Source organism: Psittacula echo (assembly GCF_963264785.1).
Source record: "Psittacula echo genome assembly, chromosome: 9".
In the NCBI taxonomy this organism is placed as follows: Eukaryota; Metazoa; Chordata; class Aves; order Psittaciformes; family Psittacidae; genus Psittacula; species Psittacula echo.
This window is the reverse complement of record NC_137745.1, coordinates 16,013,917-16,040,846: the sequence shown is the minus strand read 5'-3', so window position 1 is coordinate 16,040,846 and position 26,930 is coordinate 16,013,917. Positions and strand designations below refer to the sequence as shown.

General features: G+C 36.0%; 1 protein-coding gene across 1 annotated transcript in view; it reads left to right on the top strand.

Annotated features, from left to right (window-relative positions):
• The window catches only part of CACNA2D3 (calcium voltage-gated channel auxiliary subunit alpha2delta 3), a gene marked incomplete at its 5' end in the record, with an annotated part of 460,819 nt that overhangs the window by 173,583 nt on the left and 260,306 nt on the right, over positions 1-26,930 (top strand). The window contains one exon of the mRNA XM_080625495.1: positions 12,516-12,678. Coding sequence (XP_080481621.1) covers positions 12,516-12,678 — 163 coding nt within the window. The remainder of the gene's footprint in view (positions 1-12,515; positions 12,679-26,930) is intronic.

The window sequence follows — 26,930 nt, the reverse complement described above, 5'->3', positions numbered from 1 at the left end:
GAAGCTATTGGCACTAAGCATTATTATATTTTTATGAATATTGTTTTAGCTGTTGCAATAAGGTCAGAGTTAACGCATTCAAACCTGATAAATCTTTTCTATAAGGGAGTACAATGTATTTTCACTAATCTGTTTCTACAGTGAATGGTTAAAGGCAATGTAGGATTTTCCTGCAAATCATAATTAACAACTTATATAGAATCATAGAGTAGATAGGGTTGGAAAGGACCTTAAGATCATCTAGTTCTAAACCCCCTGCCATGGGCAGGGATGCCTCCCACTAAACCATGCCACCCAAGGCTCTGTCCAACCTGGCCTTGAACACTTCCAGGGATGGAGCATTCACAACCTCCCTGGGCAACCCATTCCAGTGTCTCACCTGTATAATATTTCTACATTCAGATCTTCTTCTTCCATGTAGATATGCACAGGGGAACTTAGATATCCATATATCATGTTTTTCATTAAAAGGATAATAACAATTAAGGAAAAAAAGCCCTATGTGTATGCTCTTAAAAGTGTCATTCTTCATATGATGTTCTTATAACAAAAGAAGCAGAACCATAGATAAACATCTGGTAGGAATGAAGAGTTCTTCATGTTTTTTACTAGATGAGCATTTGTGAATGAATGATACTGTATTCCCTCTCATGTCTTGTTGTTTTCAATTTATTCTTTACCAGAGACAGGAAGGGAACAGTGAAATAGGAAATTAAGATGTTTACAGAGAGTAACTAAAGAGAGCTGCAAAATTATTTCAAATTTGTTTAGATGGCTGAGAGGCCTCTTTGTGTGTGATCTTTCCTGCTGAACTGAGGGAAAAGCATAAAGACACCATGTACCCAGTCTGGACTGCCATTTTCCGCTGGTGACTCTCTCTGTTCTCAGCAGCTGCTTCAAGCAAGACCCTTCCTAGGAATGTTTCTTAGATTCTTCAGTCTTTGGAAGATGTTATCTGTCCCACCTCTTTAGCCTGCACTTCTAATGCTTGTAAACAAGACTGGGAAGCAAGCTGGATTGTGGGGTAGAAGTCAAACTACCCGTTATCCTATCGCCCAGATGGTTTCAAGCTAGAATTTTGCATATTTGGTTGCTTTGATTTGCCTGATCGTCTTTTCTAAAAGAGTTTATCTGTTTTCATTCAAAATAGACAAAAGTGCTACACAAATTACAGCTGGAACATGGAAAATGGTAATGTTTCTGAAAATCTAAATAGTTTCTTCAGTTGCTTTCGCGGAGCCTTACACTGTGCTATGGTTTTGCCAAAACTCTGAAGTTGTGTGTAGGAGTACAATAGCAATACAGTCTACAGCTCAGTAGGCATAGTAGTAAATTGTCCCATGAGCATCTGGGACTTCAGTACAGTGAAGAAATAATCATACAGGATCCAGATAGTTTCGTTACGTTGCTCTGACAAGTTCAGTTTATATAATGTGTTCCTTTATTGCTGCTGTTATACTTATCATTGTTAGCCTGCCTTTGCTTGATGTGAAAAATGGTCAAAAGTTGAAAACATAGAGAGGCCATTTTTATATTTCATAATCTTAACTCTCGGACTGTACCACTTATTTACACAAGAATAGGCAGAGCATAGTGTGTAGGTGTTCATTTTACCCATGTAGCTATTATGCAGCAAGCAAGCAAGCAGGCTCTTAATGTGCCTCTCTTTGGACCTTCTCCCTGCCCCCCAGGCTAGCTCCCAGGCCAAATACAAACTAGTATTTAAAGCAAATCTGCCTCAGCTGGCTGATGCAGATTCTGAGTTCCTATATCTAGGGTTCATTCTTGTTGAATGAAGTCAAGAAAAGACTCAGAATATGATAATCTAAAAGTATTTTCTTTGTGTATTTTTTTAAACTTTATTCATTCAATCAATACAAAGCAGCACTGTGAAGAATCAGGGAAGTGATACTTGTGCTTCAGCAATAATCCCATCAGAAGGCATGCTGCTTTTAGCATGATCTACAGGTTTGAAGAGTTCTTTCATAGTGTAACTTGAAATTTAGAATACTGTAATATATTAGCATTTAACAACAATTTGCAAAATATCCTCTCAAGTTTAGGGCTTCCCCCTTCCTTAATTCTTCTCATGACTAATTTTTTTCTTTATGAGGTTTCTTTATACATTTCAAATTCATTTTATGAACAAAATATATGCTGTTGTATTTTTTAATTTTCTTTTTTTCTTCCCCAGAACTGTGTGACTCTGGAGACATGTGTTTCTTTTATTAAATTAACTCATCATTGTGGTCTTGTTATTTCAACTGTGGGCTTAGCTGACCAAATTTCTATATTGCATGAGAGAGTCATTAATCATTTGAAGAGGATTTGTATACATTCAGTTGCTCAACATCTCATCTCTCACTTTACTCCCAAATAAATTCAATCATGTTGTACGTGTTCTTTTGCTTTACTTTGAGTAGTCAATAATATTAATTTAACCTCCTGTGTGTATAGCGGGTGGGTGGGAGTAACCAAACAAACCTTGGATTGCAGTGAGCACCATGAAATTTAGTTCTGTTCTGGTTCTTCAGTATTAAATTATTTTGATTACCATTGGTATGAGAAAAATGTCTGGTAAAGTGCATGTTTAATTCATCATTCAGAGCCACAGTTAGTGTTCAAATGTTGTCGACTGCTGGATATGAACTGCTTGTTACTTTCTGTTTTAGTAGGGATAGTTGTTAACCCCCAATCTAGCAAAACACTATATATAGGTTGTCTACTGTCCCTGGGCATATCTTGTTGAGGAGACAGTGCAGGTCTTGCTTATTACAGAACAGCACTATATGCATGCCTTAGACTATGAAGAGTCTGGGTTAAAGTTGCCTCTCATGGGAGACAGAGATGTAGAGCTTTAGAAATGTTTTTTTTATTTCTGCTTGGAAGTACGAATGAGGTACTTAGGGCATATGATTGTAAAAAGGCACAAAGAAGTCAGATATGTATCCACTGATAAATAGAAGCAGCCTTGAGGTTGTCATCAACCTGAATGTGTCAGATGAGGTGAACATGCATGGAGGTTCACTGATTTTACTTTAAAACTTCTTACCTTATCTGCTCAGCTTGTTTTTCTATTTCTATATCACATTTGAAACTATGTGGAGAGGTTTTTTTTAGTGTTCTATATTGAACGTCATTCATTGGTTACCTTGTGGTAAGATGGAAAACTTTTAGAAAATATTACTGTATTGATTTTGAAGCAAGTCTGTAATTTTGCTATATTCTTTTACAGCATTATTTTATATAAGTTGTTGATCCTGCTTGTTCAGTAGCTGTGTCTTGATCTACAGGGGTTTAAAGAGAAATGAGAGTCCTGTTGTTGTAGCTAGTAATGAAAATGGTATTATGAGATCAAGTTTTTCAGCTTTTTTGTATCTGTAAAGGCACACAAATGATATAATTTGGTTAAAAATACCTTTACAATGCTGCTCAAGTTTAAAATATGCCTATCTTTATGCCTAGAGCATGGCCAGTAGAAGTCATTAGTTAATCCATAAAAATCACACATGCTTGATTTTTGCTTTTTTTTCAAGTTGCTGAAAGAGAATGATCCTCCTCACTTTTTTATACGAGTGTTAAAAAAAGGCAGATATTTTAAAATCAAAGTGCTATCTCTGTTATGTATCAAACTGCATTTCAATTTTTGTGTTTAGACTTTAACAGAGAAGAAACCTGCCTTCAGTGTGTCTGTGCATCTTACCTGCTCAACCAAGCTGCAGAGATTTTGTAGCCCCCCACCAAAAGCATCCTAATAATCTGTCAGCATGTGTTTTGCACTAAGTATTTTGCATCTCTGTTTAGGCTACACCCCATGTCAGTGGGATACTACTTCTAATCTAAAAATAAATGAGGCATAGTGAGGGTTCTTAATGTTCTGAAAATAATATGCTAGTCAAGCCGTACTGCGTAATGTTGTATCTTGTATTTCGTAATCGGAAAAGGGAGGATCACCACCACTGTAGCATACAAGTAATGGCAAGCTTGATATAAATGTGTCAGAAATGCGTTAACATCCTCAAGTGTTTAGAAGTGCTTATTAGTCTTCCCTTGCTTTCTTTGCTCTTGCATAGAGCAAGTCCTTTTGGAGTGAAAAGGTTTTGGCTGCTTGCTGCTTCTTCTGAAGTGTGGTTTAAATAAAGCCCAGCAGACCTCTCATGTTTGTTAGCAGGAAGAATTTCTCTGTGTCCATCAGGAGCAAGCTGAGAAGGTGCATCCTCAGCACAAGCACAGAGCCAAAGGAGCTTTGCCCGTGCTAAGCACAGGTGAAAGGGCAAGATGGAGCATTTTGAGTGCAGCTGGGAAGCGGCTGCCCAAGCCCCAGAAGTATTCCTGTCATGCTTGCTCAGCAATGGATGCAGAGACAATAAGTCTTTCCAAAGGGCCACGCTACTGTACTGGTCGATTTTTCAGGTTTGGGACTTCAGCCTTTTTATTGTTACACAGTATTAGCTTTATGGTATTTGTGGCAATTACGTGGTTTTGAAATGCACAATTTGCACATTATTTTATTCTGGTTATAAAATGATTCACTTAAGTCATGAAATTCTTGATTAAAGTTGCTTTATAAATTTTCAATGTTATCTCCATGGTTTGCTTCAGCTCTGTATATGCATAATTGGCTCGGAATTTACTCATCTATGTAACTGGTGTCTTTTTAACATAACATCTCTCTTTGGGAGAAGGGAGAAATTATGGTGCCACCAGAGCAGGGATTTGTTTTGCTCTTTAGCAGAAAGTATTCCCCAGGGATTTTTATGTGTATTGAAATGAACACGCCTATCTCTTGCATCTCTTGACCCAGCAAAAACATTAGCTCTCCAATAAAGCTTGCCATATAGATGCCCGAAATGTTGGACTGAAAACCTTGTCTCCTTCTTTGTTGTGTTTGCTAAGTTTAAAAGTGACCAAAGAGTTTTCGTTCAGCCTTGTGACAAAGAAAAGAATTTGAGAGCTTTTGTATGTAGAAACAGATATTTTAGAAGTTACTTATCTCTAACAGAAAAGGGGGCTTCATTTGAAACTTGTAACCTGAAGTGACTCTTTTTAACTTTACTGGACGATTTGAAATAGCCATCATGATTACTTACTACTTGCCACTCTTAGTGAACCAGTTAATCTTTACAAGACCTCTGAGACCTGGATGTGTTACCAATTTACATGCTGGTATAATTGATTTTATACTTTAATGAAGTATTATTGATTTTATACTTTAATGAAGTATTTTATTTATTCTGTTTCAGACCATTTTAATAGTGTAATTGTATTGAAAGGGAATGGATAGCCCAGGGTAATGTCATCTTAATTTGATTGTGTCAAAAGTAAATCGATTGTTTTTGGAAACTTATAAGCAAAATTTTTATGCTATTGCCATAAAGAGGCATTGAGCACATTTCAAATGCCAGGTGTTTTCTGAGCTTTAATGTTAAAGACATGAAAGGGGTGGGGTGGGGGGAGGCATAAACATTGGAAATTCCTACAGAAGAGCAAGTAAGAACTTTCATAGCATAATCAGAAATTATAAAGATGGCATTTTACAAAAGATGCCAGTTTTCTGAAAGATAAAAGCTTCTTAAAATTCAAACCAGTTTTTATTGAATGAGGCAGTTAGCTTTTATGAACTTTTATACTGCTAAACATCAGACTAAGTTCTTGAAGACAAGAGCTTTAATCATGTACTTCAAAATGTAAATCCTCCTCAGTGGACAACTGTGAGAAGAGGCTTTTTTGAGCATTAGAAACTGATAAGCATTCAGACATCTGCCTCTTCATTAACATGTGAATACTAGAGTGGAGACTTGTCAATGTGTTTTGTAGTAAGCAACTGTCGTTGAATTTTCAACAGGGCTCCATTTCAGTTTCAGTAAGTGAGGTTCTCACTACGGCCAGTCGGCAAGTCAGCCACACAGTTTCTACTCCCCACTCCCCCTCCTGGAGGGATGGGGAGGAGGATCGAAAGAATGTAACTCCCATGGGTTGAGATAAGAACAGTCCAGTAACTAAAGTATAACACAAATCACTGCTGCTACCACCAATAATAATAATGATAAGGGAAATAACAAGGGAAGAGAATATGATACCACCCGCTGAAAACGAGTCCGACCGCGCAGACCGTGCCCTTCCGGGTAACTACCAGTTACATCCCGGGCATGATGTGCTGTGGTATGGAATACCTCTTTGGCTAGTTTGGGTCAGGTGTCCTGTCCCTGTTTCTTCCTGGCTTCCCCCCCTCCCTGGCAGAGCATGAGACTCAGAAAGTCCTTGGTCAGAGTAAACATTCTGACTAGCAACTGAAAACATCGGCTTTATCAGTATTATTCCCAGGCCGAAAGTCAAAAACACAGCACTGCACCAGCTACTAAGAAGGAGAAAAAGTGACTGCTGCTGCTGAACCCAGGACAGCAACCCTCCCTCAGAATGGATAACTCTTCTCATTTTGTTTTGTACATATCATGAACATTTCTGCCCTCTCAGAGATGTGTCCTACTTGTCAAAGTCTTGAGAAAAGAAACTTGCCTTTTTTTTTTTTTTTTTTTAATTCTCTGATGATAGCTGTTTTGCTGAAACTGTAGTAGATATTCAAATTATTATTCATTTCTAGTTGTCTGCTGTTTAATGCTAGGTTTTGCTTTCCCCTTAATAATCCATGTTATTTACTACTTAATTTTCTCTCTGATGCTCTAGCATTTTGAGGTGCAATGCAAATTCCATGAAGTTTCCTCGGTTTAGTGTTTCCCAGAGACAACCAGCTTTGTCTTTAGATGAAACACTGTGAAAATGGTTCTTGCATTGGTAAAAATTATCAGTGTAACCCCAATACTGCTATAGTGCTGACCCATTAGTGCAAATCATTCCTGGTTGTGTTGATACACCTTCTTAGTCCTTATAGTTCTGTGAATAGTACTTTTTTTTTTTTTTTTTTTTTTTAAATGTTTTGGTAATAATTATTTCAGTACTATAGAAAAAAAATCAAACTAAAATTGTGGCTTGCATTGTTTCATATGTGTAAACCAAACTACTCCATTTAAAAATGCAACGAAACCAATTGATGCATGTTTTATGTACCAAGAACTCTCTAAGTTGCAAAGACAATTTGCATTAAAATGTATCTTTAAATGGTAAATATTTATATTTAAGTAAATAAGCTGTTTACAGTTGTAACAAATATTTGATAAATAAGCATCACAAGTTATCTGTTTACAATAAGATAGATGGAAATAGAAATACAGAATATCACTCGTCTACCACAGTTTGTACTATATTGCAATTATTCAAGACATGCGCAATACTTTTCAGTACTGTATCTAAATTACTGATGTCTTGTTTCAGCAAAGTGTCCATTGTAATCAAGGTGCTTGTTTAGTTGAGACATTATGCCAAAAAATAAGTGTCTAAACTGGAACAGATATCTTCAAGACTTCTTTCTTGCCTTGCAAATCAGTTCTCCCCTGCTAATTCCCCCATGGTTTTCATTGGATGCCACAAACCTTGCACTTCCTCACGTTTTTCTGTGATACCTTTGAAGGAATTAATTTTTTATCATCATTAACATGTCTGTGGCAACCACACAAAGAGATCATACCGCGCACACTTTTGTATTGTGTCTGAGGCTAACTTACGGTGTTTTAAAACAAAGCTTACCTTTGCTAGTCAGCATGAATGAACCTGTAAAACAATTTTGTGATTGATCTCCTAACAGCCCCGTAAGTCTCCCTGTGGTATGGTTATACCAGTATGTTGGAGCAGCCTAGGATTTTGCAGCCTATTCACAGTATGATTCTTTGGGATATCTCAAATATGGTCAGCTCCTTGCTGAGGCAGGCTTGTCCAGTCCTTGTTCTATTGAGCACTACTGATGAGTTTATATTGGCTTGCATTGGGAAGGCTTTTTTATTCACAATGATAAAATATTATGAAAACTGAAACTCCTATTTGTCCCCTATTTTTATGGCTTTGCTCTAGGTTGTCTTCATTACAATACAGTGGGGGCTTTCAGGATGCTTGATCAAACATTCAGAATGACTGGATGCTGCTAAGGAATGTACAAATAAGAAACACGAGTGTATTTACTTGAGAAAATTTAAAAGCACAAAAGTGTAAGAGTCCATATTTAGTTCTTGAGGTGCGTATAGTCGATTATGTGAACGAGATTTCCTTTGACTACTGATTGTTCAGTTCATTGCTCACTGTGCAAGTCTAAATGTAAGGTTGGTGTAAACTCATCCATTGGCCAAGTCACAGTAGAGACTGGCTATGCTCCCAACCTGGATAATTATTTTGTTATTTGACTAATAACTTCTTGGCATGTTTTATTGTACACACTCAGAACTCACCTAGTTAAGGTTACATCAAAGATTGGCCTTCATAGACAAGATTAAATTGAAGTCACTTTCTCTTAGCGTTTAGCAGGTAGAATATTTGTGTTGTCAGCAAACAGGACTTTATCCTCTTTCCCTTGGACATACTCTCAAGTGCATTGTCAGAACACCAGATGGATTTACTTTCATATTTTCGGTTTTCTCCAATTTTTATTTTTAATTTTCCTTCTACCACCTTTCAGCTGTCATGCTCAACAGTTTCCTTGGAGGTAAAGTAACAATAAAAGCTACTGTACAACAGCACTGCTTAAATACTGATATTTTTCAGTATAATTTTTGAGCTGTATATTTTACCTGATGTTTAATTAGGTGTAGAATTTGAGCTGTCTTTAATATGTTGTTTCTGTAGGCTTCTCACTTGCAAAAAGTAAAAAAACTCAAAAAAAACCCCAACAAACCAAACCCCAACACACTCTAAATGAAACAGAAAAAAAAAAAAACACAACTCAGGAAAATATTAATTAGTGTAATACTGTGAGGACAATTTTATACTACAGTTTGCTTTAATGTCCCCTCACTCCCCTCAATCATATTATTGTGTATACACTTGTAGAATTGAAAAGAGAAAATATAGACTCAGACCAATAAATCACTGAATACGAAATATACCAAAGAAACAATCGGTCCTAAATACTCTTAATTGTGAAATGAGTGGTTTCATTTTATTTAGAATATAGCAGATTTTTAATACTTGGCTAGCCTTGCCACTTACAGAACATGTTGAAGAAGGATGTCTACTAATTAACACCTTTGGAGAAGGAAATAACCCACTGAATGAAAGGAAATAATATTCTTTTAGAGGCAATTTCCATGTATAATCTGACATTTTCATTTGAAATTTGACCACTATTCCTGCAATTTTCAAAGTACTGTAAAACCCATGGGCAAGGTAAATTTACATCCTTGAAATCACTATGTCTGTGTGTGAATTACTGTAGAAATTATTCCTTGATGCATAAATTCAGTTAAAGGAGAACAGTATATTTGTACATATTTTAGTACAAAAATTTTTATCTTGAAATGTGTTCGCCTTTCGCTTAACGTGTAATATTTAAATGCAAGAGTTGGAGTTAGGTGTTATGAATGCTTCCAGTGGTGGTCTTAATAAGAAAACGAAACCCAAAACCCCCCTTGATCTCTTTATGACAGTCCTGATTTACAAAGCCAAGAAGTGTCATGAAAGCAATACAATGCTTATCTGTAGCTCCAGCAATTAGGGAGGCAATGTCCTTTCTGGCAGAGAAAAAGAAAAACAAACCCACCTCTTAAAGGACAAGAAAACAAGTAGTTTGGAAACCAGATAAAACAATCATCCACACCCTGCTGCAACTTGACTGTCCAAGGGTTGTGAAGAGGGAGGTGGTTGGCAAGAAAGAAATATGTAGTATAGAATTTTATTTATTACTGTACTCCCAGAGGATGGAATATCAGCCTTTTTGCAGACTTAGATATTATCTAATATATCATGGAAAAGCTGAACAACTTACTCTTCCATGCTTGGAATTGGAGTAGAATTGTGTTTTACAACTGTCATTACTGCATGGCTTAACGTTGGAAGGAATATTCTGTTTCTTACTAAAATGGGAAATACGAGTTGGGCTTTCAAGTCTTCTGCCAACTGTCTCTGGCTTTTGCAGAAAGAGTAAACTGAAAAAGCTGCTGTCACATCTGTGCAGCAGGCATGCAGTGCAGTTAATGATCCGTGATAAACCTGGATAATAAGCAGAGATGGAGAAGGTTTCTCCCAGATAAAATGAGAACTGGTGTTTCTTGGAAATGATTATGTTCCTTCATCCTTTTGGTTTTGGTATGAGAAGAGTAAAATGTGTAACAGTGTCGTGGTTTAAGCCCAGCCACGCAGCCTCTCGCTCACTCCACCCCAGCCCCTTCATCCCCCCCTACTCCTGGAGGGATGGAGAGGAGAATCAAAAGAATGTAACTCCTATGGGTTGAGATAACAACAGTCCAGTAACTAAGGTATAACACAAATGACTACTGCTACCACCAATAATAATAATGATAAGGGCAATAACAAGGGGAGAGAATACAACCACTTGCCACCAGCTGACTGATACCCAGCCCGACCCAAGCAGTGATCTCTCCCTTCCAGGTAACTGCCCCCAGTTTATATCCCCAGGCATGACATGCTGTGATATGGAATACCTCTTTGGCTAGTTTGGGTCAGGTATCCTGTCTCTGCTTCCTTCCGGCTTCCCCTCCTCCCTAGCAGAGCATGAGATTCAGAAAGTCCTTGGTCAGACTAAACATGGCTAAGCAGCAACTAAAAACATCGGTGTTATCAATGCTGTTATCAGTGCTGTTCCCAGGCTGAAAGTAAAAAAACACAGCACTGCACCAGCTACTAAGAAGGAGAAAAATGACTGCTACTGCTGAACCCAGGACACACAGTGACAAACCCCCAAATGGTATAGAAAAGGATAGCATCTGTGGGGGTGTTGGATAATTCTTGTAACTTTTGTAATTGATTAATGAAACTACACCTTTAGACAAATTATATCTTTATTCTTTTCCTTAGCTGGGGCTCCTGGAGTTAAAAAGTTTAAAAAAAAAAGGGCCACTGTGCCTTGGGGTTTTTTTTTCCTGAACTTGAGGATTCGCTAGCTGTCTGTATATATTCATGAGGTATATGCAGTAGATTTGGCTCATCTCAGTATAAACTAATAAAGTAAAATAACTTTTAAGATCAAATGTTTAATCATGTCAGATTAATTTCTCTTTGATTTTCAGATCCTGATGTGTCTTAGTCTTTGTTATATGTGATTAATGTTCTGTGGAATACTAAGTTTATCTGAATATTTCTGTCATACACAGAAGGTCCTCAAAATCTAGCTAATAGACAATGACTTTGTGTTTACTGTTATCTAAAATCCAAACTATGGGTTTGCCATTTTGAAAACCTAAAACCTAAAAGAGCAGGATATGGAAAGCTGCTTTCCAAGTAATCTTCCATTTAAGATGCCAGTATTACTGAGGTTTTTAATGGAATTGTAGAGATTGTAAGGTTTTAAGTAATTCTTATTTAATAAAATGAGTTGCATATCACACTAAGAAAGAGTGCTTGTGAACAGCCTGTTAAGCTTTTGTACTTGCTGATCTGTTTTAGCTTTGTAAATGGTATATTTATCCTTATACATGTTGTATAGACACATATGATCTATGAATGCATAGATCTATGTCTGTTATGTTGATTTTACTCTCAAATGAACAGTTAGTACAGAGACTCATATTTAAATTAATGAGATTCTTCAAAACTAAACTTTGGTCTCTTTCAGTTAAGAAACACATCACAAACTGTTGCCAAGGGTTAAGGTTATTTAAGAGGTTAAAAAGTAGTCTTCACTGTTTGTTGCTTCAAAGCCTGATAGAATTTTTTATTAAACTACATCATAAAGAAATAAATAATTTTATCTAAATTGCTTTTGCTTATCTGGTTATATTTATGTACAAAATAGGGCAAATACTCTTCAGGAATCTTTAACAGGTAGACAATAATTTCTTGTTCAAAATAAGACACGGCTAAATTATATGTCTGTATTGAAGTATGCATAATTTTACAAAATTTGGTATGATGTACATCTGTAAAATTCTGGGTAAAGCTAATATTTTTCTTTAGGAAGTGTCAGTCAGTGCATGTTGGGTAAGCAACAACAGATGTAGTTAATATTCCCACGAAATAAAAATGTTTAGTTTCTCAAGGCATAAATTCAGCACTGATATCAGTTCTTAAACTGATGGAAATAAGCTAAATAGATCTATTGATATAAATAATTATCTGGGGATTTATTTAAATCTAGAGACCTTTGTATTAAAAATAGTGCATACATTGATTTTGTTCAGGGTATTGTTGGACTGCCCCTAACATTTTCAGGGGAGCCAGAGATCTGAGGTAATATGGGGTTTTCTTGAGATGTATTGATAAATCTGGTTTCAGAAATGTACCTGTTACTAGCAGTACAGAGGGAATCTGAGAGATGAAAAAAATATCTTGGTCTTCTGTTCTAGATGGAGATATATGTAAATGCCAATCAATGAATGATAAACATGTTAAAATATTAAAATCTTGTGGTTTTATGCTGAATATGAATTCTGAGTACTGAATGTGGGTTTCTGTTGCAGTATGAATACTTCAATGCTGTGCTCATAAATGAACGAGATGAAGAAGGAAACTATCTGGAGCTGGGGAAGGAGTTCATTCTAGTGCCAAATGACCACTTCAATAACTTGCCTGTGAATATCAGTCTGAGTGATGTGCAAGTACCAACCAATATGTACAATAAGGGTAAGAAAAGAGCTGGTTTATTTCATCATTTCTCTGACTGAACTGTAAACTTCCTTGCTTTTAAAATGAAGCTGTTTTTAGTTTTCCAGTTTGCAATTAAACTGAAATTTCAGCAGTAGAATGCTTCAAGTATGACAGTTCTGTAATATCCTTTTATTCCATGGCAATTTAGCAATTTAATATAGTCAGTGGTTTTCATATTGGACTTGCATGAATTCTGTCATACAATATGGTAGAATATGTTTGTTCTTATTAATTATTTTCCAAGATCTCCAAATCGGTTGAATGAGTTGCATTCTGTCTTTGCTGAGAGCTAAAGGTGTCTTTTGGAGCTACAGCATAGATGGGAGGGGAATATTTTATTAGATTAATGCTCTCAAGCTTCTGGGAGTACTTCTAGCTGTATGACTGTATATACAGCTGCTGTGAGTTTTTAGGTAGTATTTAGGAGGAATAAACAACATTAAAATTTTTACTCCCCTGGCTATTTGCCTTAGGTGCTGGATAGTACATAGGAGTAACAAATTAGATATTAGGTCATACAGACTTAAGTCTAAAGGTTGGGAATGCAAACTGAACTCAGGTGCACACTTGCTTGTTTTTCTTTTGCCACCTCTTGGATCAGACAGCAGAATATTCTAATTTTAGTGTGCTTATGCAGCACCCATCTACTTATTGTTCCCAAGCTTGTAATAAAAGAAAAATCAAGAAGGAAACCACCAAAGTTTCTGAACAATGTCTACAGTATATGTCATTGGTCTGTAGAGAGCTGACTAATCTCATTATCTGGTTCCTCTTCTTTATTTTAGCTATGCTAAAAGATAGCTAAAAATACATTAAATGCTTTCCTCATAACGCAGTCCAGGCTAGTGATTGTGGTAATTCATGCAAGGATATTGTGTAATCACAAATAGAAGGAGAATTAATTAGGATAGGTTGGGCAGGTAAGAGAAGCAATTGGAATGACAGACTCTCTTCGAAGTTATGATTCAGACTTCAGAAACCAGAAATCATACAGCAAAGTTTAAAATTAGAGATTACAAAATAGCAAAGTTTCCTAGAGATTATGTAAACACTGTGAAATTATTAATATGTTTAAAAGATTTTGAAAATGCTTAAAGCTTCTAAAGCTGGCAAACCAATTTTTTTTTGCGCAAGCACTAATATTTATTTAACTGAGCCTGTCTATAAATTACTTTATTCCAGAACTGCTAAGGAGAAGGAAGAAGAAAAAGAAGTATGGTTGTCAAGGGCTATAGAAGTCAGGCAATCACGTTTTCTGGAGAAGCAAAACCAGAGTAGGTAGTTAGTGAGAGCAGTAAAACCAAAGGATCTTCAGTTATGTGATATGTAGAATTGCTACATATAGAATACATTTTTATATGCTGAGTAATTACAGTTAAAGGTCAAAGTCGAAAGGGCTTGTTGCATCTTGTTTTGTCCTCTAACATGGGGAACTGCCTGTAGAGGTGGGGAAGATAGAGCTCTGTGATAATTCCTCTTTCCACTTTGACTAATTCAAACCAGCCAAAATCATCACTTTATGCAGCTGCAGAAAAACATAAAATTTTATTTTTATTTTGTATTTATTTATTTATTAATATTAATGTATTCCAACTGCTGAAATCTGGTTTGTTGCTGCATTTTCCTTACACGTGGACATGATAGTCTCAGCTTAGAGACTGACAGTGTCTGGAAATACTACTTCTACCAAGAAGAGGCCTGTATATTTGTATTTTTTGTTGTCCATTTCTTCAGTTCTGTCATGAAGAGGGGTGATAACAAGTTAATTAAATCCTAGCCTGAAGGTACAGGCAGCAGATACTGATAGATTTACAACCAAGTGTCTGCACAGCACCATTTCTCTAGAAAATGCCTGTTTGTTCCAGGTTATGTTTTATTTTATTGAATTACTAGGCAAAACCATAGCTCAATCTCACAGTTGAATAGAGACAAGTGTGATCATTGAATATTTAAACACAGGACTCTCAAGTTAGAATAGAAGAAAATGAACTCCTTATTTGTAAGTGAATTCTAAATGTTTTCCTTTATTTTGGGGTTTTTAGTTGTAGAGATATTGATAATTTGTAGTGGGTTCAGAGGAGAGTCACAGGATGCAAAGAATTGAAAAATGTGCCTTAGACTGAAAGACTTCAGGAGCTCTGTCCATTTAACTTATTCAAGAGATGTTTAATGAATTAATTAGTTGCTCTCTAGTTAATTACTAATACAAAATCCTATAATTTTGTTGCAAAAAGTTTAAAATAGATCTGAAGGGTGAAATTGGATTCTATTATTTTTCCAATTGCACAAATGTGGGTTCAGTTAACGCATGGGGGTTGTTAGTAGTGTGTTTTTGTTAGTTTTTGGTGGTTTATTAGAAGGGTGTTATCCTATGTCCATTCCTTCAAGTCCTTAATCAAGTTCAGACTGATTTTTTGGTTGTTTTTGAAATGGTCTAGAATTAGTATTAGTTAATAGCTTGTATAATCATAGTGATCCCTCTCACCTGTAGGATAGCTAAAGTGAATGTTGACAGTCGCTAACTAAGCTCCAGAGGAGATTGGTTTAAAAATCATGGGGCATAAATACACTGATATACTTGATATATCTTCTGGGTTTTTATCCTCTGCATAGAAAGTGTAAAAATATTGATGGTAACAAGAGAACTAAATAATTTCTATTCCAAAGAAACCATGAAGTTTATAATGTGAAAATAAAAAGCAAAAGCAAACATCTTGGCATTCATGATGAAATCAAGAAAGCTGAAATACCATAAATATCAAAACTATGATATTAAAATTTTACATGGAACATTTTGAAAGAAAAATGAGAACAAACGAAAAGCCTGCCAACTTAATTTGTAAGCATACATGTAACTCTAGTGCCATCTTACAGTACAGATTACATGCACCTACTATAAATGTAGAAGAAAAATTAAATTAGTGAATTTACTAAAGAATCAGTTTTGCATTTAGAGTACTTTTGATCACCATTGTAAAATATAAAGGGTTATTGATGAGCTTTTGTACTTTCTGTTCTGCTCTTCTGCACACTCTTGTCCCCCAGTTTCTCCAAGTTTTACAGTGCACATCAGTTAATGTTAAAAATAAAAAAAGTTACTGATCTTTGGAATATGAAGGCTAAAGGGCTCAGAAAACACTAGTTCTCATTCCTATAATGTTCATATACTTAAGGAATTCAGGAAAAAAGTGGGATGATTGTGCTTTACACATAAGCGTGCTTATCTGTCTGTCACTACAGAGAGAGACCTCTCAGCTCTAGGCTGTTTCACAGCAAGGCCCATTAAACTGCAGAACATTCTGATGGAGCTGGCTTATTTTTTTTTTTTTCCCTGAAAATACTGCTTATGTTAATGTTTTGCTTTTGAAATATTTAAGCACACATCAGGATTCTAAATCTGCCAGTGCATTCTGTTTCTTCTAAGTACAGTGTGTATTCACTGCCTGTAGCCACAGGATTTGAAAGCCAGTATCCTTCTAACAGATGAATAAATAATTAAAATTAATTAAGAAGTTCTGTGATAGTTGTCTTAGAAAGTGGTAGCTCTTTCTTCAAAGTTGGTAACTGGCAATTATCAACTGTGTACAAATTTCTGACAGGAAATAGGGAAAAGGGTTCTTGGGTGAATTAAATCAATATGAATCTAATCTGGGACAACACAGTGCCAAGGCAGAAATCCAGGTATGAGAATCAGTGGGTATAAGGCACTAATTCAGCTTCTGCTGTCTTTTTTTTTTTTTTTTTTTTTTTTTGGGGGGGGTGTGTGTTGTTTTTTTTTTTAATAAAATTAATTTACATGTGTTATATATCAGCACCAATGTGAGTTTTCATATCTCTTATTATTTTATCTCCTATTGTTTTAGAATCCCTCAAATTCTAAAATAATAGGAGACACTACTGTCTCAGACATTATCTTGTGTATATACTTCCAAAGATACTCAGGACTTTTCTACATAGTGATTGTTATATTTTAGAGAGCTGTTGTGGGACAGATTAATAATAATCATATTATCATAGAATAGTTAGGGTTGGAAGGGACCTTAAGATCATGGTTTAAAGTTTGGATAGCTTCAACATTTATTTTATTACTTTCTGAAATGCTAGTAGTCTACTTAAAGGAAGCTAGGAATGTGAAATATAATTAAAAAGTAGGCAGCTGGAATGTGGGCTAGGCTTTCTGGCAACCATCCATGGAGAACATGCTTTCTGGCAGTAGAGTTGTCACTGGGAAAAAGTAGGATTCTATAATGGATTTATGTACATGAGTAGATGATAAAAGAAGGCTTCAGAACACTCAAATCTGATCCTGCAGATGTTGACAGCATATAGAAGAGTAGCAGTTTACCTTCTGTTAGTATGAGTGCGTAGGTAGTCTTAACTTCTTAAAATCCTACATTCCTTGTCCAAAGTATGTGCTGTGTCTGAGCTGAAGAACATATTTCAGTTTTATTTTTCTAAGTCTATGTCAACTCATATTTACCTACAGTAGTAGAGAGTAAAGACATGGTTTCTGCTATTGTGTATCTACTCCACATTTTTTCGAGTCCTTGGAAGAAGCTAATGAAATACTTGGCTAAATGTGGAATTCAGAGGAATGTAGATGAAAACCAAAGCCAGGGTAAGGGTGAATGTGTCTTGGTGACATACACTCAGGCAATTCTGAAAGGTGACACCTGTTCAAAAGTGATACATAGCATAGTACAGTAGCATAAGTGACACACAGCAGGATCTGAGCTGTTTATGTTAGCATTGCATAAAATCTAGGAAATTCAAGAGGATGTTGATAAATACATTATCTCAATATCAACTGGAAGCAACTCCTGTTTTTGAGCCTTTGCAGTCTTTGTTTATATGGTAAGGTAAACCTTACATTTGTAGTTTGTAGAGAGAAACCCAGGTTCTCTTCAATACTTACGAAATTTCTAGGTGCAAACATTACTCCTTGCCTTTTAAACTATCTATTGTACCCTTCTGATTTCTCTTTAGGTCCATAGAATTGTGAGCTTTTGTATTTTGCAATTTTTACTCTCTCATTCTCCTAGTGTTCTTGGTAGTTAGGGTATTTTACTGACTAACAAAATTGAATAACTATTAAACTGGCACTGAATTCTTCTTTGTCAAGTATTGGTGCAAACTAGAAGGTTGGACTCCTTGAAGTCACTGGCATTGTTTTGCAAAATTAGTGTTAGACTGCAGTTGCTTCCTCCATCCCTAGGTATGCAAACAGGCAGCCACTTAGATATACTACAGCAAGCATCTGCCTAATATTTTTAATTTCTTGGGAACTACTCCAGGGTTTCTCAGAATATTTTAGGAACTTGAACTTGTGGAATATTTTCAGAACAACTATGAAGTATTAAGAATTCATAGTGGTTTATAAGGACAGATGATACTGTATGCATTTTCTCAAAAAGTATCAAGTCTTTTGTTTAACTGTCTTTTGTTGTTACCAAAAGCTAAGCAGTTAGAATTTTGGATTTCAAAAAGTTCAGTTTCTACAGCCTTTGGTTAGGAATCAAAGGTAAATGGTAACATTCTTAGGAATATACCTCTATAATTTGATTGCCTTGAATAATTTTGTTTTTAACTTGGGTAAACAATATCTTACTCAGACCTCAAGATGCAGATGAACACAATGAAAAATAATGAAGGCTTTTACAGTAGAAACAAAGCTAAATTGGTTCTAATCACAGCTGGATAAAAAAAAAGCAACACTGTCTTCACTGGATCTCTGTTTAGAGTAAACGTGCTCAGTGTAATAATTTCTTTACTGTAAGAAATTTGGACACTTCTGTGCCTGAAATCTTTTTCAAGTATAAAAATATTACTTATTTCTAAAGTCCTTATGTCTCATAAAATCTTCACTGTAGCTCTGCCTCCAGATTTGGTCTGGATTAAAATGTTACTCAGACAAAGAAGACCTCTCTCAATGTTCTTAACAATAAAAAAGCATCTTTGAATGAGGTCAGTTTTACTTTCCTGGTGGGTATCTGCTACCTCCATTTTCATGTCTTTGACACAAAGAATGAATGTGGTTATTCAGTCCTAGTTTCGCACTTACTCTTAGGTTAACGTGCGCTTTTATCCTCACGCTATTTCATTTGTTCCAGTTTAGGCGTGTACGAACGCTAACAACTGCATATTGTGCTCCTTTTCTCACTAAATTCTTTTTCCTATTTACTGAAGGAAGCACTTTCTTCTATTTTAAATCCTGAACTTGTATCTCCATTTTCTGTGTAAGCTAGTTCTTGCTCGATCTCTGTTTGTACTTATAATGACAAGGCTTTCTGTACCTGCAAAGGAGTTGTGAAGTGTCTCCAGGCACAATTGAATGCACACTGTCAGCTACAGGTTATTGGGGGATAAAAAATTATTTGCTCTCTGCCACTTGTGCTTTCTGGGTATTACTGTCCCAGTCAAACCTGCTGTCATAAGATGTTCTGTAAGCTGTTTCCAAAACTGGTTCAGTAAAAGGAATCAGATACAAAATTTGTTTCTAACAGTGTGTTTGAAAATAGAATCATTGTGATAGAACTAGGATGGGGTGACTGGATGTGAATCTGTTTACCAGCTCTGGACAGTAGTCTCTAATAGATGGTGGAGGAGGCAGACATGTGCCAGTAGAGGCAGATTGGGTAAAGAGGATGAGCTCTTTACTGGGATCAGATCAGATGTAGCTTGAGCACCATGTCTGATTTTGCCTTAAATATATATATATATATATAAAAAAAAAAATAAAAATTCTCTTTGCAGTAGAAAGGAAGTACATTTATGTAAGTTGATTTAAACTAATGGGAGTGTTTTAGTTTTTTCCTTTTTTGTCATTTCTAGTTTGCTATATGTATAATCTTGGTTTAATTGTTGCATTTTATAATGGAGGAATATTTCCTAGAGGATATTGACACAGCTGACCGGAATGAAATGCATTCTACAGCTTTGTAAGACTTAGCTATCCTTTGAGTTTTTTGTGTTTATTAAGGCGTTGAGCAGAGAATCCAAACTTACTACCAGGTAAACAACAGATTTTCAAATTCTAAATACTCTTAGCTATTTTAAATGTAATTTTGATTTCATGGCTAATGAATGTCAGAGGAAAAGACATGCAGGCACATCTGTGCTTACATGGTGGAGAGCTGTGCAGCCTGTTCTTACCCCAAAGGATGCTGACACATGTGCATGATTCACTGGAGTATTGCATGGAGACACTATGAATACAAGACAGTTCTGTGATTGTGGCTCTACAACTAAGATGTCAGGTGCTGGATCAGAAGAATTTTAATTTATTAGGGCACAGCACAAGCTTAAAGTCTTTATTTTGCTTCCTGTCCAGAGGTAGCTAGATTGCAGCTCTGCACTGTCTTTCATTTGTACAGCATATGGCATACAGCTTTTGAGAGACCTTATATTTCTACATGCAGTACTGTAGTGCTTGCTTGTTTTTCCACAGATTGATTCCAGTGGGATTCCATTGTATAGCCTGATGCACAGTTTTTCACTTTAAACTGTGACTATTGAAGAGTTTTAGACCTGGCTCAGCAATCTGGTGCTCTTCAGCGCAGCATCAAGTGTGTGCCACCTCCCCACATACTGTTATGTTCTATAGATTTTTGTGGTCTTATAATATAATACTTGCTGAACTACTGTGCTCTGTGGGGAAATTAAAGCCTGTGCTTCAAAATTCTGTGGGACTGACACCTACATCTTTTAACTTGGGCTTTTTGTACTTTACTCCTAGTAATGTCCTGGGGTGAATATTGCATGAATACTTACATGCCAGTCATTCTAGGTGCACACAGGCAGAAGCACCATGCTGATACAAACGATTAGGCTTGTTTTGAACAGCCTCAGTTTTGGAAATTTTTCTTCCTTTGATTTACAGAGATGTCTGTTCGAATTAGTGTAAACAGGGAAATGTCTGCTCTTAGCTTGGAAGAATTCTTGGACTCTGTGAAAAGAACTGATTACTGTCTTTGAAGTGCCCAAGGTGAAATGTTGATTGGTGTGTGGAAAAACACATGCAGCTGGTAACATGCAAAAGGAACATATTAACATGACTACGTACAGTAAAGTCTACAATAAGAACTATCTTCAGTAAATGTCTTTCTGATTCAGGAGGGCACTTTGAAGCACCTTCCTCCTTTCACTCTTGTTGCTTAAGCTAAACTAAAATGCCAGTGCTTGAACATGTATCACAGTATCACAGTATGTTAGAGATTGTAAGGGACCTCAAAAGATCATCTAGTCCAATCCCCCTGCCGGAGCAGGAACACCTAGATAAGGTTACATAGGAATGTGTCCAGGCGGGTTTTGAATGTCTCCAGAGAAGGAGACTCCCCAACCTCCCTGTGCAGCCTGTTCCAGTGTTCTGTCACCCTTACTGAGAAGAAGTTTCTTCTCAAGTTTAAGTGGAACCTCTTGTGTTCCAGTTTGTACCCATTACCCCTTGTCCTATCATTGTTTGCCATTGAGAAGAGCCTGGCTCCATTCTCGTGACACTCCCCCTTTATATATTTATATACACTAATAAGGTCCCCCCGCAGTCTCCTCTTCTCCAAACTATAGAGACCCAGCTCCCTCAGCCTTTCCTCATAAGGGAGATGCTCCACTCCCTTAATCATCATGTGCAGATAGTTATTCAAATCCGTTTTCCTTTTTTAGAAACCAGATATCAATAACTGCGCCATCTAAAAGGTGATAGACTCTGCTTCAGAGGGGAACTATGTTCTGTGCAGGGAGAAGAAAATATGTTAGAATCAATTACCAATTTTAATAATGATATGTCAAAATAAAGCATAACATTTCCTCAAAATTGTTGCATCTGGAAAGTTACTCTCCAGCTTTCATTTATAATGGTGAATGGGGCTTATACTGTTGAATCAACTATTTCCTTATATGAGTACATTTTCTGTAGAGGAAGCTATGTGAACTTTTAGCACAGTGCTTAACGCTGATTTCTTTTTAATGTTGACGTTATTTATACTGAATACATTTCTCTTAACATTTTCCTACAACTTTGCCTGACATTTCACAATGTGTATGAGTATAAAAGACTGACTTTTCCCATCCTTTGTTATATCAAGCAAGTTATGTTTCATATTGCAGCCACATGTTTTGGAAATACATTTTGGGGTCACAGTCAAATTTTTTGTCAGTTTTCTAATTGGCTGAGTCTTCATTGCCTACTATAATGCATGTGAGATGGGAGCAGGTGAAAAATATGGTTTATATCAAGTAATCATAATTGACTTTTTAAAATCTATTTGTAATAACAGTTCCCTCTTTCCTACCCCTCACATTAGACTGTGATACTTGCATTCTGCTAGCTGCTGTTATGGCAGGAAGGAATTTTCTTATTGTCAGATTGGCTGGTCTTTGTCAAATACCTATGGGAGCCCAGAGACCGGTTAGCTTATGAAACCTCTGCTATCTAAATCAGCAAGTGCCTTAGTAAATCACTTTACATTATTAAATCACAGGGTCTGATTCTCTGTTAAATTAGGAAATACAGGTTTGTTACAGAGAAGACTTTTTTAAAGGAAGCTGAAGAATATTGTGAGCATGGTCAGATAAATAATTAATTTCTCAATCTTTTCTGATTGAGGTGTTAAAGAGAAAAAAGGGGAAGGGAGTGGAGTGAGAAAGATGACAAGATGACATTAGATTGCAGATTGTTAGGTTTATATACAGATATATATATATACATATATATATATACAGATATATACAGATATATATAGATAATGAAGCTGTAGCCTTAGTGCAAGATGTTGCTGTGTCTTTACTGACAGAGCAGAACAAAGATAGAAAATAAAATTTGATTATCAGTGTTATACAGTCCAAGGGTTGACCTGCTGCAATGATAGAATTTTAACTTAGAGAAGTCTGTCTGTCTTCTGTCTGTTCTTTCCATCTTCATATTGTGATATTGCTGCTGTTTTGGTGGTTTTGAAGTACAGGAAGGGATTTTATCAGTACTTTCCATAACTGCAGAGTTTTTCTGTGATGGATGCTGAAGTCTGTGAATATTTTCAAGCATTTCTGTCAACAGGAGATATGGTTTATGTCAACTCAACTAACAAACATAAGGCACACAATATGTTGCTGATAGTCTCATGCTGTGTCATCAGCGTTTAAAAAAAAGCTTCATGAATGTAAAATACAATTAAAAGTTCAATAATGTGTAAAAAGTTATTGAATTCTTCATTAATAATAGTCTAACTTAAATATCTCTTAAACTAATTCCACGCTGAGACTAATTTCATGCCACTGATTTGAAATGCATCCAAGTATTAGAACAGTTTTGAGTCTGTAACAGTGATCACTCTGAGTAAATATGGATTTATAAAAGAAGTAATTAAAAAATATTTTACAAGTCTGGAAGTCTATTTGGACTTCGCTCATTTCAGAGACAAGAAATATATAAATATCCTATATTTTCCGATGGATTTCAATGCAGTTTTTATTATTGCTCTCATCATTTTCACAATTCAGTTAATTTCTATGGGAAGAGACCATATTTACCATTCTTCCATGACAGTATGTTTAGCCTTTATCTCTGATCATGATATGATTATTTTTTAGCGCATATGTACTGTCTTTTGTGCATCTTTTTGTCTCCCTTGTCACCTATAATTTACTGGCTGTTCAAAGTATAGATTTTTATCATATGACTTAAGCTTTTGTTTAAAAGCTTTTGTGTTATGATGATCATTAACATTACCATAGAAAGTTGGTGATCAATTGTTTGTGTATGCTCATTTTATGGGTTGTATATCATATGATAGTTTTGGACCTTTAAAGGTCCCCTGCAATAAGCAGCATCTTCAACTAGATAAGTTTGCTCAGAGCCCAGTCCAGCCTCACCTTGAATGTTTGCAGGTATGGGCATCTACCGCCTCTGTGCAACCTGTTCCAGTGTTTCACCACCCTCATCATCAAAAATTTCTTCCTTACATGTAGTCTGATTCTACTCTGTTTTAGTTTAAAACCATTACCCCGTGTCCTGTTGTGAGATGTTTTCTTTCTTGGAGTTGCTTCCATCCTTCCTATCTTTCTATCTCCATAGTCACTAATACTTTAAGAAATTATTTTCAAACACGATGAATGCAGTAGATCTTTGAATAATTCTGAATTTGGTGTCTTTAGTAACAAAAGCTTCAGGTTTAGTCTGTTCTTGTCTGGTTACCATATTTACTTCTTGAATGCTGGAAAGATTGCAGAAGTAGATCTTAGACTTCACAAATTGTCTTTTAAGTTTTGCTTGAACAGTTTAGAGACTGGTAAAGAATGTCACCTGTGTCAAGTGGTATTTCCATTGCATGATTTTCGTTGCATGTTAAAACATGAGTTTATGCAGTACAAGTAAATAAATGCAGACTCTAATCAAAAGTTTTGCTTGCATAGAAAAAAAAAACAAACAAACCTGCTCTATGTAATAGAGCCTTCTCTGAAAGATATTGAAATGTGATGAACCACAGCCATTTTTTGATTAAGTGAGTTTTTTTCAATTTGATACTTAAAAAGAGCTATGAATATCATTCAGTCATGCTTTCCTATCAGTGCCTTCCAAGTGGCTGTCAAAATCGAGATTACCTATTTTCTAGAATATTAGAACCAAAAAAAAATAATTTCTCAAGTGATGCAGAAAGATTATAATCTGCAGCCAGCAGATATGTAAAACCCTTTTCCTGCAAGGTGTGAAATTAAGAAATAAAATCTTGTCTGTCACTGATTTTATGGTTTTTTTTGATTTTATGGACTATGCTTCTGAAAACTCAACATCCTGGAGTTGTTATTTAAATAGTCATGCCACATATTGTCCTGGACCACTATATTTATATTTTTAAATACTTCCCTTGAGTTGTTTATCTTCACATTTTAAGATATCTAGGACAGTGTTTGCACTATCATTGATCATTGTTTAATTTAAAAGGAACTTTCTTAGTCTAACTGATTTAGTCAAGGTTGAAAAGAATTTCCTCACTTCCCATATTTCTTTGTTTTAACTGTTACTGGCTATTGGACAAAGATGCACAGACTTTTCCACTTGTTCCATCTGCTTTTTCTCAAGTTCTGTCTCAAATCTGATTCCCAGAGTCTACTCAGGCTGCTGCTTTGTTCCTGAAAAGGGCTTTAGCTTCACAGATATTTTATTTTCTTTTTTTCGATCCTTTGTCTTGAAGAACAAGCTTTTTGGAAATGTTGGCATCTCCACAGAGGATGTATGCTGTGCTTTATCTTTCTGGTGTTCTAGTCTGTCTCTGGCTGTGGATCTAATCTGTATGTTTCTAATACATCCATATCACCATGGCAACTAGATGTCAGATACAGGCTACATGGTAACATTGGTTTTCCTCTAAAAAGCCCTGCTCTCTACCATTCCTTATTCATCAGCTGTTGCCTAGTTACTTGGGGTTGGGCTTTGCATTTTGACACATATGAGGCAGTGAAGTTTTGTTAGTACATGCTATCTCAGGTATCATATTAAGAGGCTTTTTGACCTGAGACACCTCTGTTAATCATGATGCTTCCCCTACTTCCTTGTTGCTTCTAGGGGCAAGAAAGTGGCAATAATTTACTATTGGCCTATAATGGTAGAAGATCAGTCTGTCTCCTTTTTTATCTTTCCTTTTTCTGTATTACTGTATCTGATAAGTATTAACTCCTCTGGTGGCTGATTAAAAGCTGTGGAGCCACCATTCTGGCTCCCATTGTGAAGGGCTGGAAGCAGTAGCTGTTCAAGGCTGTTATTCCTGGCTGGTTGGGCCTGTGTACTAGGTAACCTATATAGGAATGTATAAAGGCATATCCACAGTACACACTGGAGCTCAACTGGAGCATTAAAATGCTAATGTAGAGCATGGAGTTGCAGATAATAAATCCTGCTATAAGGCTTTTAATGCTTGCCATCACGCTAGTTCAGCACTGTGACTTCCAGCACTGGTATCTGAGTATGGTCCTACACTGCACTGGACTGGGTGTACGTGTAAGTGCGCTCAGTGTGAACGCAAGGAAGTTGGTGCCCAAAGCCGGGCATTATTTACTTAATGTGTGTATCTGCAAACACATTAATTTTTTTTTTCCTTCAGCAGAAATAGGAATAAATTCCACCCAAGAAGGTTTAAGAAACATCAATTAGGGCATCATTGTCCTAACCCAAATGCAGTTTACTTTCTTTACACTTAGTGCAAGACAAATTTAGTTGCTTTAAACACAAGAAGTGTTCTCGTCCTTACCTTTATTCTCTTCATTTTGATTCTGGAAGAAACATTGGGTTAGAGTTTTTCCTTCCTTGAAATGCTCTCTTCTGATATTTGGTAATCACTGTGTAGCATGAAGCAAGGTTTGAGCCTATCAAAAAACCCCTCAAGCCAACAACAAACAACCCACCATACAGCTATTGTCTACACCTGTTTGCAGGGGTACATGGTTGGGTGTAAATATATGTATTACACAGTAAGCGTGTTATTGGTGTTATATGCCTAATAATTCTTCGAGAGCAGTTATTTCTGATTTCTGCCTGTGTCTGTGGAGAATTTCTTGTAGGCTTTTGTTCATTATCTTCTAGCATGCAAATTGTTTCCATTTTTCCCATAGTAATGTACCTTAAAAAAAAATAATGAAAAGGAATTATAATTGGTTTGTTCTCTTTTAAAGTGATAATTTTCCTTACTTGTATTTATTTCATCATTTCAATGAGGAAAAAGCAATCAGGGAACTGTGGTATGTTCTATTATTGGCTTAAAGTAACGAGCAGGAGAAAGTACCCAGAGTGTTCTTTAGTGTGGAATAATCAATGAAAAAATCTTTATGATTTGATTCAAGATTATTTTTAGTGGACTGAGTTTATTGCTAGGAATGCAATGGAAAATTTCTGGTTTTAGTTTATTTTGCTTTATTTAAAGATATTTTGAGACGTTATTTTCTCCATGAACTATGTTGGAAAAAACATTCTTAACCTGTAAACTTAGTGGTAATCAACATAATAGTTCTGGGCTTCTGAAAACCTTTAGGATTAAATATGCAAACCTATTTGATTAAATGGTTGTATTGCAAGTGCAAAAAATTTTAGCTTTTGTTTAGTATGGAGCAGAGAAGATTGACAATTGACAAAGAATCATAGAAATTTATCTAAAGATATGTTTTATTCATTTTGTCTACCATTTTAGAACACAGTAATAATTTGCCTCTCCATCCTTCTGCACAACACAGACCTCTCTTTGGTTTTT